This window comes from Pteropus alecto, unplaced genomic scaffold (genome assembly GCF_000325575.1).
Source record: "Pteropus alecto unplaced genomic scaffold, ASM32557v1 scaffold34, whole genome shotgun sequence".
NCBI lineage: Eukaryota > Metazoa > Chordata > Mammalia > Chiroptera > Pteropodidae > Pteropus > Pteropus alecto.
In genome coordinates, this window is record NW_006435763.1 from 4284731 (window position 1) to 4297590 (window position 12860).

At 38.4% G+C, this 12860-nt stretch overlaps 1 protein-coding gene and 1 pseudogene across 3 annotated transcripts in view; both read left to right on the plus strand.

The window, feature by feature from the left end:
- The window catches only part of MPV17L (MPV17 mitochondrial inner membrane protein like), a 26053-nt gene extending 16416 nt beyond the window's left edge, over positions 1–9637 (plus strand). For 2 of the 3 annotated variants that reach the window (XM_025046112.1, XM_006910901.3), the window contains 3 exons: positions 2251–2321; positions 5777–5806; positions 5886–6579. In XM_025046112.1, the coding sequence (XP_024901880.1) occupies positions 2251–2321; positions 5777–5806; positions 5886–6065 (281 nt within the window). In that variant the 3' untranslated portion in view covers positions 6066–6579. Of the gene's footprint in view, positions 1–2250; positions 2322–5776; positions 5807–5885; positions 6580–8582 lie in introns of those variants that run through there. The other variant, XM_025046114.1, reaches the window with a different exon arrangement.
- LOC112479118 lies at positions 3826–5775 on the plus strand (annotated as a pseudogene).
- Positions 9638–12860: the final 3223 nt, after the last annotated feature.

The window sequence follows — 12860 nt, forward strand, 5'->3', positions numbered from 1 at the left end:
AATCGGAGTTAGGACTCTGGGGCTAGTAATTAGTGATTTGGGGGCGGGTCAGTGCGGTGTGGGACATAAGCCAGAACTGGGGTGGAGGGAGCAAGGCTGGGAATCCATTTCCCCCAATAAAAGGTCCACAGGGATGCTAAGAGACCCCAGCTCGTTGCCATAGAAGCTATGACCCCTGTGACCTAGTTGCGGCATCCTGCTTCTGGGAAAATCACACCTGGGGACAAGGGGTCTCTTTTCCACTAGCGACATTACTTTCCAACACACCAACAAAATGCGAGGGACCTGGGATGTGAGAGCAGAGCTGATGGAACCTGAGGTCCGGTTTCCCTGAAAATTCACGCTCAGGGTCCTAGACCTGCTTTAGTAACCAGATTTTCAGCAAATGTGAGGGGACCTCAGACCCCTGCTGTAGAGGACTCTAACCTGTGAGGGTCTCTGGAGCCCCTCCTCAGACAATCCACCCTAGGGGTTGAGGGCCTGACTTTGGGAACCTTCTTCAGGGCCCTAAATATCAAAACCAATGGAAGAGGCCCCGTGGCCTCCATCCGCATTTCAACATCTCGAAAGGGAGTGGGCTGGGGAGGGGCACCCATACCCTAAGAAAATCCAAGATTCCTGGGCCTGGCCTTGGTGTTGGGGATCACAGATCACCCCAAGAGGTTCTTGTTAGTGTCTGTTGGTACTGTATAAATGGGGTTGAGGTGGTCAAGTCACCACCTTGAAGAAACCTACACCACCCCCATTGATCTTACTTTGGGGGACCAGATTTCGTTTCTTTTCTCACAAACCCCACAGGACACTTGAAGGACAGGTCTTTCTGATGCGGTCTCAGCCAGCTACTTGGTGCATAGGTCGGTGAGACAAGGGGAAATAGGACCAGAGAGCAGGGCTGCCTGCTTTGTCAGATCTGTGTCTGGTCCCTTGGGCATGACTTCCTGGCCAGATTTGCAAACTGGTTCAACAAGGCCTGTTACTACAGTGGCCTTGTACAGTGGGGCAGAGGCTAGGAGCTGGGGGCTGGGAGTTTGGGAATCAGATTCCCATTTAATTCTCAAACAACTCAGTGAGGCAGGTACTCTTATTATTCCCATGTTACAGATGAGACAACCGAGGCTCAGAGAGGTTGAAGTGATTTGCCGCCAGACAACACACCTCATGCCATGTTCTCAATGACTGTTGTCGATATGCCTGAAACCAGAAAGACGTTTCATAGAGGAGGCCTATGAAACAGAGGCCTGCCCAGTTGCTCCTTTGTTTTGCTTTTCATATTTCTGGCCCAGTGTCCTTCTCTTGATGGAATGAAGGGGGAAGGCGGGAAGGAGTGGGTTGGGTGTTTTGTTCCACTTGGAAATTGCCGGTATCAGATGATGCTTTGTGCCTGGCCACCTTAGGGGATTAGAATAGTTGGAATTAAGAGGTCTGGCTCAGAATCCACACCTGGGTTGGTCTTGGACCGATACTAACCTCCCTGAGCTCTTTCCTCCTCCGAAACTCTTAACATCCTCAGCCAATGGTTAGGAGAGTCAAATGGAATAATGCATGTAAATTTGCACTTAATTAGTGCTGGGTAGGTGGACCGGGATACCAGTATTCTGGCTGAGTTTTACTCTGAGTCCTGTTCTAAAAATCCCCTTCAGTTGGTTGAAAGGATCTTATTTCCCCTTCTCCCTAATCGGAGTTAAGATAGCATTTTTAAAGCACTCGTTCTTAAATCCTTCCTAAAATAGGAGGGTTCTGTCCTTGCTCCCTGAATATCCTTTCAGGGTTGTTGAACAATAGGCTGAATTGGTGTTCTGCTTTTCATTTCTGGTTAGAAAGCCTCTTTCTTTGATGGGAAACTTGGAGTCGCCAGAATACCCAGGCCGTCAGCCTTTATTAAAAAGGTAATTAAATTTAAGAAATTTTAAGCACATCACAAAAAGTTTGGAAGTGGGAGAAGATAAGTCACCAACAGTCTCACTATCTCAACACTGCTGTTTTTGTGAATTTTCTTAGTTTTTAAAGAAATGATCATTCCACTTTAACTTTTATACTCTGCTGGTCTCACTTCATGTTTATTATTCCTTTAAAATTTTTCTAGTTTTAGAATAGAGGTTATATTCTATTTTCACTGTTGGGTCAGAAGGGACAGATGTAATGAGTGACGGTGTTTACATGTTGAAATAGAAAACTTGAATACGAACTGTTATACAGTATTTTTCTTACTGAATCTTTTAAAATTGTTTTGGCGTGTGTTTTTGCAAATAGGTATGAGTATTCTCCAGAGAAAGGATGACATATTTGGGGACCTGAAAAAGAAATTCTGGAATACATACATGGTAAGACAGACTTTTGCAAATGCAACCAAGATCTTTTTGTACATTTTTAACATTAAAAACATTTTAATAAAAATATTTTCAAATAAGGGCTTCAGGTGGTTGGCACAAGGGTACAATATTTTGACAGAGAGATCTTAAATTTGTTTTGATAGATGAATAAAAAGAAGCTTTAGAGTGTCTATACATGTCTCTGAATTTTAGTCAGTATCACAGTGATTTTTGCAATATGGCAACTCAGATAGATGTATTATTTCTTAGAAATATATCTAATATTACATCCTTCTCTTTGATATAGTTTTTAAAAACTTTAATATGGAAATAATTTCAAACTTACAGAAAAATAACAGGAACATTTCAAAAATACCCTTATACCCTTTGCCCAAGTTCACCTATTATTCACATTTTGCTCTATTTCTTTCATTATTTGCTTGCTCTATATGTCATCCCTCCATCTTTCTAATGTTTTTCTAAACCATTTGGGAGTTAGTTACACACAGAATTACGCTTTACGCTTAGATACTTAGCGATCTCTTTTTTTAGAATGAAGATGTTCTCATATAACCAGAGAATAGTTATCAACTTCGAAAAATATAACAGTGATGATAATCCTTTTTGCTCATCTACTACCCATATTTCATTTTTGTCATTTGACCATCTCATGGCCTTTATAGCATTTCTTTACCTTCCAGTACAGGATCCAGTTCAGGATCAGGCAGTGCATTTAGTTCTCCTGTCTCTTTAGTCCCCATTAAGTGGGAACATTTTCTTAGCCCTTTTAAAAAAATGTATTGCACACTGAAATTTTTGAGAAACATAGTCTTCCCTTTAAAAAAAACAAAACAAAACAAAACAGCAAATAAAAGTTATAAATCCATATAAGAAATTAAATAACCTAAATTTAATCTAACAGATCATTATTTTCACCCAGAAAGCAAAATGCTCCAAAATTCTTTTCCTCTAAGGTAACCACTAAGCATACCAAAAGAGCTAACATCTCCCAATATTTATAAAGATCAGGCAGTGCATTTAGTTCTCATGTATCTTTAGTGGCTATGTGTCCTCCTCAAGGTCATCACAGCAGAGGAGCGGGATCAGGCAGTGCATTTAGTTCTCCTGTCTCTTTAGTCCCCATTAAGTGGGAACATTTTCTTAGCCCTTTTAAAAAAATGTATTGCACACTGAAATTTTTGAGAAACATAGTCTTCCCTTTAAAAAAAACAAAACAAAACAAAACAGCAAAGCGTTCTCTTTCTTGCGGGGGGGAGTTTGTTGTTTCCTAATGATTAGATGCAGGTTATACTTTCCTGGCTGGAACACACCATCTGTGGCGATGTGTCCTCCTCAAGGTCATCACAGCAGAGGAGCGGGTGCAGGATATCCTTCTGCCTCTCATGGGTGACATCAATTTTCACCACCTGGTCAAGGTGTCTGATTTTTCCACTATGTAGTTACTGTTTTTTCTCTTGAAACTAATAAGCAGTCTGTAGGGAGGCTCTTTAAGACCATGCAAATAAATATCCTGCTCCCCATCAGAATATCTCCCCTCACCCTGGATTTGGTACTCACTGACGATTCTGCCTGAACCAGCCTTTGCTCTTGTAGTGGTTCCAAAAGATGGGTTTCCAGCTCCAGCACTGGTGCCACATTAACTGGATGGCTCTCAATGTTCTGTAAACAAGAGCCCGCTCTTCTCTCCCATTTATTTAGTTACTTATTTCTCTGTTTATTATCAGTATGGACTCAGGGATTCCCATGTTTTTCAATGGTTTACCATTCATTCCTGCGGATAATTATTTTTGACGCTTAAGTGTCCTAGATTGGGCCAGTCGAGGGTCCCTTCGAGCTAGCTCCCATGTCCTTGTGACATCCCCCGTTATTTTAAAAATCACTCTTTCACAACAAGATGTTCCGGGCTCATCTTATACCTTGTGTTTGCCCTTCTCCAGGGCTGGAATCAGCCGTTTCTCCGAGGAGTCCTTTTTCCTTTTAGTGGGGAATAGTAGAGGAGACCAGGACCTGTGCATGATGTAATGATGTGTTTTGAAAGAAAAAAATTGCCATGAGAAGGAAAGCCATGTTTGCATGAGTTCACTCTCCTGATTGTTTTTGCTGAAGTGGTAATTTCTTAAATGAGTATATACTTTAAATAACTTTTATTGCAACAGTTTATTGTAGAAACTTTAGAAAATAAAGATTAGTAAAAACAAGAAAAGGAAGTAATACCACCTTTATATTACTAGTGTAATACTCTTAAAGACTATTTTGAAATGATCTTCAATGAAGACATACAGGCTACCTTTTTTGGGTGTTCTGGACAAAACTGCCAGGATTTTTGGGGGGTGGAGTGGGGGGGTATAATTTACATTCCAAGACCTCTATCTGTGAGGAAAAAAAATCCATAATGATGACCTTTTTGTCAGAATGTACAGGTTAAAGCCTGTTAAAATAAATCTATCTTGAAATATTTTGTAATGCACCAAAATGCCAGCTAAACTTAATTCTACAGCATGAAATAGCAGACTATATTATTAGCAAGTCATTCCACAAAGAATAGTTTAGTCTATAGTTTCTAATTTTTATTGAGATATCCCAGGATTTGATTAGCGGCTGCATCTCCCACCAGGTTGGGGCCGTGCCAGCTCTTCCCCGCCCCCAACCCCAACCCTGGTGCTGTCGGCCATCCCCTGCCCGGCCGTAACCACGTGCCACCGAGAAGCCGTGCTCAAAAATACCCATATGTCAGAGAAGAGGCAACAGGACTCAGGGGCAGGGGGTGGCTGCTGAGGCGTTGAGGAAATATAACATGGGGTCCCTTTCTTAAGAAGGAATTTGACAAGACGTACACCTGATGCTGCGTCGTGGGGAGGAACTTCAGTAGTTATGTGACACGTCAAAGGGAACACTTCATCTACTTCCACCTGGGCCAAACGGCCTTCCTTCTGTTCAAATCTAGTTAAAAACAGATTAGCGATCCATCCAAAAACAAGGACTGCAGCCTAAATTCCAAATATCAGAGACTGAAATCTTCAGCCTCGCCCGAAGGGAACACCTTGATCTTGAACCTCTGCGTTGTTTTGTACAGGGCATTCTCTGTACTCATTTGTTGTGGATATGGAACAATTAGCAAAACCAAAACATTTTATTGATGATCCTTTTTTATCAGTATGTTCCTGTATCATTTGCTTGGGGTAAACAGGAAAATTGCGATTGATATATGACTGCAAAGTCTGGATCTGTGAATATAACTACTAAAAATGTCTTGAACCCAAAAGGTTTTGTCACAACTCCCCACGACCTTAAGTGGTCTAATTTAATCGGCTTAGTCTGAAATATCATACCACGTCCGCATTCTTTCGGCCTGGTATTTTGCAATCTTTTGTAGAATAAACTGAAGGCTTGTGTTGTGTGATTAAAAAGGCATTCTAATAAAGCTTTCGTGTTTTGTCTAATTCCAGACTGGTCTGATGTACTGGCCTTTTGTACAGGTGAGTTTCAAACTACTCAGAATGCTCACTCCTGGCTTTGGTTTACGTGGAGCCCTAACGTATTCTCTTTCCGTTACAGCTGGTCAACTTTAGCTTTGTTCCTATTCAGTGGAGAACAGCTTGCTCTGGACTCTTTGGTCTTCTGTGGGCCACCTTTCTTTGTTATTCACAACAGAGTGGTGATGGCACACTGAAGTCAGTTTTCACCTTTCTTCATTTAAAAGAGGCCAATGCAGTTGAAAGGCCCCGGGAGAAGTGAGACGTCAAGGACTCCCTGAAAGTGACAATTTTTTTTCTTAAATGCAGTTATGTGCTCTACTTGAGAGAATTACTATTCCATAGACTCATTTGTTTCTTAATTATCAATAAGTAAAATAAGAGGAAAGTATAACCTTTCTAATATTTTCACTTCTTTAATACTTCGATGAATACCAATAACAGTGCCAAAATGGCATTTTACGATTACTACTATTTCTATCCTAATATTTAAATGCCATTGAATTATATTTAATGCATTTAAATATTAATGCCATTTAAGTAACCTGTTTTGATTGTATACATCTCTCTTCTAATATCTCAGGTGATTCCTAAACACTTTTGAATCAGATTACCTTTCATACCAAAAATAGTTCTTATAGTGAATTTCTGTTTACTCAATCAAGGACAAGATTGAATAACCAGTTTCCCCACACACACACCAAAAAAAAAAAAATTCTATATAATCATTTTATGCTGATATTAAAGTTCTGTAAGTATATTTTATATTTAAAAAATGGTGTGTGATCAGGGCGTCCTGTATAGAATATATTTTATTGATGTCTTCTATTTTCATAGTTTCTAAGTTAGTACTTTTTAATGTTTTTTAGCTTTGGGCATATTCATTACCCCATTTCCCAGACATAGGAAATATACAAAGTATTTGACTTCTTAAAGAAATATATTGAATGAAGTTTCAGGAAAAAAAAAAGAACAATTTTTATTCCTTTGGAAAGAAGAACTCTATTCCACAGCTTTGCAGGGAAAATAGTGACCGCAAATTTCACACTGATGTCATATTTTTAAATATCAATGCTTTAAACTAAATTTTTTTATTTTTTATTTTTTATAGTAACATTGGTTAATGAAATCCAATAAGTTTCAGCTGTACACTTTAACAGCAAAGCATATATATGCTTACCCTGCGTGTTCACCTCCCATAGTTAGAGTTCTTTCCGTCACCACGTATTTGACCCCCTTTACCTCATCCCCTGACCCCCACGCCCTACCCTCTGGTAACCACTAGTCTATAGTCCATGTCCATGAGTCTCTGTTTGTTTGTCCTGTTCATCTGTTGCTTTTAGGTTTATATCCCATATATAAGTGATATCATGTGATTTTTCAACTTTTTTCTGTCTGGCTTATTTCGCTTAGCATCCATGTTTAAACTAAATTTTTATAGGTAGTCTTTAAGGTAAACATGAGAAACTTGATCCAGTCTTTCACATTTATTCAGTCTGTCTCAAAGTTAGAGGGTTTAAAAATTATATGACTCAAGAAGTTTCAGCAAATTTCACCTAAGAATTTTACCACAGTTCTGTTGCTTCCAGTGGGGTATTGCACAAATTTAAAGATGTGAAACACTGAAACGTTGATAAATTTATCTTGAGAATTTATATTTAAGATTAAGAATTTATTCTTTAAAATTTTATAGCATATACTTTATATAATTTGAAATACAAATTTATATAAGTCATAGTATATAACTTCTAAGTATATAATTTGAATTTTATTTTATATTATTGGGACAATGGTAAGGAAATTTCTAGATAGTTTAATTCTGAAATAATGTGTTATGTTCATCGCTTTAAAAGTAGTTAATACAACAGAAAAGCTATTTCACAATATTTAAAACACATTTTGTCATTAAAAAAGTATATTTAGAGTAAGTACTCCTTGATGAGCTTCAGCATTACTTTTATGATGAAAGAATAGTGTTTACATTTGTATACAAGTAATTGAGGAAACAGACCTTGTTTATACTGTCAAGAGGAAAACTCATTATTCATGAAAAAGTATGATAATCTTTATTCAATAATGTATTACTATGTACCATAGAGGAAATATAGCATGTGTGCTCTGAATTTTTGCGAATAATACACTTTCAGTTTTTAATGCAAGAGTACTTCTGTGTTTCAGTGTGAGCTCACTCCAAATAATGCAATGTTTGTTTTAAAATGCTGCCATCCTAGGTCCAACATACTCTAGATCTCACAGGGTTTAGAACCAAGCAGGCGGCCTTTTTCCCCCAGACTTTCCTCCAACACTAAGGTGTTGCTGGACCATGTTCTTCTGGCCCTATTTTGCTTGGGCAAAGGTGAAATGTATAATTCATTTCCTTTAGCAGAGCTGAGGTAGACTGGATTTTCAAACAACTTTACCTAACGTGTCGAAAACAAAAGGGAAATTTGGAGGATGTCAAAACCATTTCTTAAAAAAGTCTACAGAATACCAATTTCTGATCCTTTCATGGTTAGCTTGAACTCCGGGATCACAGATCCTGTCCTTGGTCTAGGCATTTGGGGTATTTACCCTGTAGCTCTAATGACACCTTCCCAGCATTATTTTCTGACTTCCTGGTTGTCACCATGAGATAATGCCATTGGCCACCACCACCAGGGAGCTTTATTCTTGGTCCTGCCACTATTAAAATCGAGAGTGTCTTTTTGGACTCCTAGTTTCCATTTCCAGTCTCAGAAGCTTCTTTGCCAAATAACTGAAAAATGACTTCTTAATTCAGGGGAGAAGTTTTCGTCCTATGCAAATGGATGCCATCATCCTTATAACAAATGCCATTAAGTGGCCAGTGTGGGGATGTAAAGAGATAAACAACATGGCGGTAAGTATTAAATGAAGTTCATGGTCTAGTTGAGAGTATAAGTTAAAAAAAAAAAAAAAGATAATCTGATTCTCAGGACATCTATACCAATTCATCATTCAGGGCTCGAACAGCATCTGTGACAAGTGGTCAATAGAAAGCTTGACTGTTACTCAAGGAATGCAGTAGGTTAGTGGCAGAAGCAGAAGGCACTTTGAAGACATGGTGCCCTGGGTAATCTGGGAAGGCTTCATGGGGGAGATGCCTGAGCTGGATCTTAAAGGATGGAAAGTCACAAGACTCTAATGGTCTGTGAACTGGGGTGGTAACGGTAGGATCAGATCAGATCAGATGAGATCTTGAGAATAGAGCAAAGAGAAAAGAAAGGCATTTAAGTTTTCACATAAGGGGGAATTTGTATAGCCCATTCCTCAACTTTAAATAATGGAGATGCTTCTATTCAGCTTAGTTGTAATTAAAAATGCATAATTTGCAACTTATCTGTCTTTTTCACTTGTAGGAAAATTAATAAAAGCTATTCTCTTTTATCTATATCATAGTTGGTTTGGTAAGAGAATTAAAATAATGTGAGAGTTTGCATGTATTTAAAATTTTCTCATACCAACTTTGAGAGTGGCATGTGAAAATATTGTCATCAAAATTTGTTCAATGAGGTGATTCAGTGTACAAAGTAATCGATTATTTACCCACTATGCAGTCAGTGAAATTTGGCACTTAGGGGTTCCTACAAATGAAGGATGATTTAGGAAAACTTTATCTTATAAAGTATTGATATTCCATGTGCCAGAATAAGAAAACTAATGAATGAAAGTAATTTCAGCTACTAAAAGATATAGTTCACAGAGGAAAACATTTTTACATTCTAGTACTCCATTAGCAGTTGTAATTTTGGTTTGTAATGCTTTGAAGAAAAATTTGTTTTATTATCTCACAATAAAGTCTATAAAGAGATTTAATTTTGGTATTTCAGGTTGTATCTAAATAGGGCCTCCAGATCAACTCTGTTAATCAAAGTAAATGTAGATAATCTCTTCAATTGAGATAAATTACAAAACCACAATTTCTAACTCATCCATCATTACTGTATACTTTCTTAGTACTGTTTTTCTTCCGAGGAGTGTCTTTGTTTAGGATTTGAAGTTATTGAAAATATTTTTTGCTCTGTGGGCAATTTACTTTTAGTTCAGTGAAATTTTGTGTGAATTTTTACAGCATGTTTGCCAAAACGGATTGTATCCAGAACATGCTTAATGTATTCTGCAGGCAGCTTTCATTTGAAATTAAGTTCATCTTCTGAAAATATTAGAAAGTTAATGGATTTTTGTGCCTGAAGATTTTAGCCTTGCATTGGCTACATTTAATCCAGTTTTACCCATAATGTTTAGAATTTAAAGAAACCAAATCACTCAAAATGCAATTAAACAATTGAAAAAATTTTCTTCTAACACTCTCAATGGCCAATAATAGAAAAGAGAAATCTGGAGTTTAAAGATAAGGAACGGATAAAGATCTGTGAATAGTGGCCAACCAAGTATCTAGAAGGAAATAGTAACTGAGTAACATTTTGGGCATATATCAATTATAATTTATCCTTTTCTAGTTCTGTTTTCCTTCGTAACTCTGTTTTTCCTTAAATTAATCTTTATTCATCCATATCTTCCTTCTTCTTTTTCTGTCGAATGGCTCTATCAAACCCCCTTCTCCTGTTCTTTATCCCTCCTCTCGCAACCATGACCACCCAAACATTCCAGGAAAGCAGAATAATTGTGATGGGGTTACGAACCAGAGCATTTAAGTGATGTGACAGCCATGCTTACAGAGATGGTGGCAGAGATCCCTCATTGGAGAGAAAAGGAGGAAGGATCAGAGAATTTTGAAGTGAGTAAACATTCTGGAGGCAGTTTCCATTTGAAATTAGGTTCATTTGGAAGTATTAGAATTCTAATGGATTCTTGTGCCTGAAAATTTTGAGTTTCTATTTTCCTTTTCAGAGATCCTCTCCTTTCTCTATGTGCCCTTTCCCTGCATTCCCTCTGGTTATAATGTGCTGTCTTCCAAATTAGTTCTTGTTTCTTTTCCTCGCCTCTTAAAACTCCCATTCTTTCCATGTAGGTGCTTTTTACTAGATGTAGAAAAGTAGGTTTATTAAGCTAATTTACTGAGATGTGGATGACAACCTTTCTAGCTGTTTTGGTTTTTTAAAAATTTTTTAATTGTTAACACAAATCTGGATGGAATTTCAGGAACTCTTGCTGTTGCGGGAGGGGGTTGAGAGAACAGGGTATATTTTGGGAAGAAGACTCTGATATACTTCACGGCGTGCTTTCCATGCTCCTTGGCATTCAAACCAGCTTGGCAAAGATCATTGCCATGTATTGTGAACTTTCCACCTTGGGCGGTCGTTATCTGTTTGCATATTTTTCTTTCCTACCACACTGTGACCTTCTAGAGGGAAGAATATATTTCTAATTTATATTTGTACCTGAAACATCCAGCACTGTGTCCAACACATGGCAGAAACTCTGCAACACTGTCGAATGAATTATATAGTTAGTGGATGTTTTACCTAGTGCTTTTTACCTATTGACTGGTGCTGAGAAGTCTGGACTGATTGCTCTTCCATTTTCATGCCCACATGCAGACAGCTGTCCTGGGCACAGTCTAGAACTTCACCTATTCCAGCCCTAGGCTCAGAAAATTATGTTTTCTTGGGGGGTGGTTATGGTCTGTGGGCTTCGATTCCCCCGGCCCAACTTGCACATATCCCTCAGAAAACCATCTGTTCACACCTCTCCCCAACTCTACAAGACTGGATTGTTTGTCTTTGAGAACTAGGTAAAATCATGGTAGTTAGGCCTTTGATGGTTAATTTTATGTGACAACCTGACTGGGCCACGAAGTGCCTAGATATTCGGTCAGACATTATAGGTGTTTCTCAGAAGTCGTTTTTGGATGAGATTAACGTTTGAATGGATAGACTGAGTCAAGCAGATTGCTCTCCCTGCTGTGGGTGGGCCACATCCAATCAGTTGAAGGCTTAAATAGAACAAAAAGGCCAACCCTCTCCCAAGGAAGAGGATTCTTCCTGCTCCCAAACTGGGATATTGGCTTTTTTTCTCCCTTCAGACTTGAACTGAAACATCAGCTTTTTCTGGGTCTCAGATGGGAACTACACTGTCAGCTCCCCTGGATCTCAGGCCTTCAGACACAGGCTGGAAATAAACCATTGGCTCTCCTGGGTCTCTAGCTTGCAATTCACCCTACAGATCTTGGGATTTGCCTTCATAGTCACATGAGCCAATTCCTTACAATAAATCTCCTATATATGCATCCTCTTGGTTCTCTTTCTCTGGAGAACTAATAAACCCTTGTTCATTCATGTATGTTAATATTTCATAGTTTGTGGTTCATGCAGTGTGGTTGTCTGTGGGCAGTGACCACCAGCTCACAACCATCAACAGATCATTACTTTCTAGTACCCCTGTAGGCTGTCACCCACTCCTACTCCACAGCCTCTCTGTGGGACCACAAATCTATCTAACTGGAAAATGGAAATTCAGCCAGGTAGCCAGATAATTGCCAAATAACAAAAGTGACTACATTCTCACTTTAGGTCAACAGTGGATGGGATATGTATGTTGTGAATTCTGCGCATGTTAAGGGTTGAGGATTGATTCCGGTTAGATTGCAAGCCCTGTTGGAGCTGATCAATGTGATTGATACTCGACCTCTATACAGAGGTCAAATAGTTGGTCAGACAGCTGCCATGTTAAATATTGCCTTTTTAGTGCGAAAAGCTGTATTGGTTCATTTTCTTATATTTACGTCAAGGTCCTATTTTTCGGAGCCATGGGGCCCAAATGATCTTTTCATATTTGAGGGTGGAAAGTGTTGTAAGAGCAACACTAGTTGGTTCATTTTCAAGTTTAAATTTTATGTATAAAATATGTATATTAAATTTTTGATAAAATGTGATTTAGTGTATATGAAAAATAAATGAGTTTTAGTTAAGTACATCAAATGACTGTCTGTTTGTGTTGGTGATGGTATGAATATTCTGAGAAATGTGTAAAGGAAATGAGTTTTGCATCCTGTAATCTTTCCTAATCATCTTTATTGCAAGTACAAGATTTATGCCTTTACTTTGGATTGAGATAAAAGTTGTCCTTATCTGTTTAT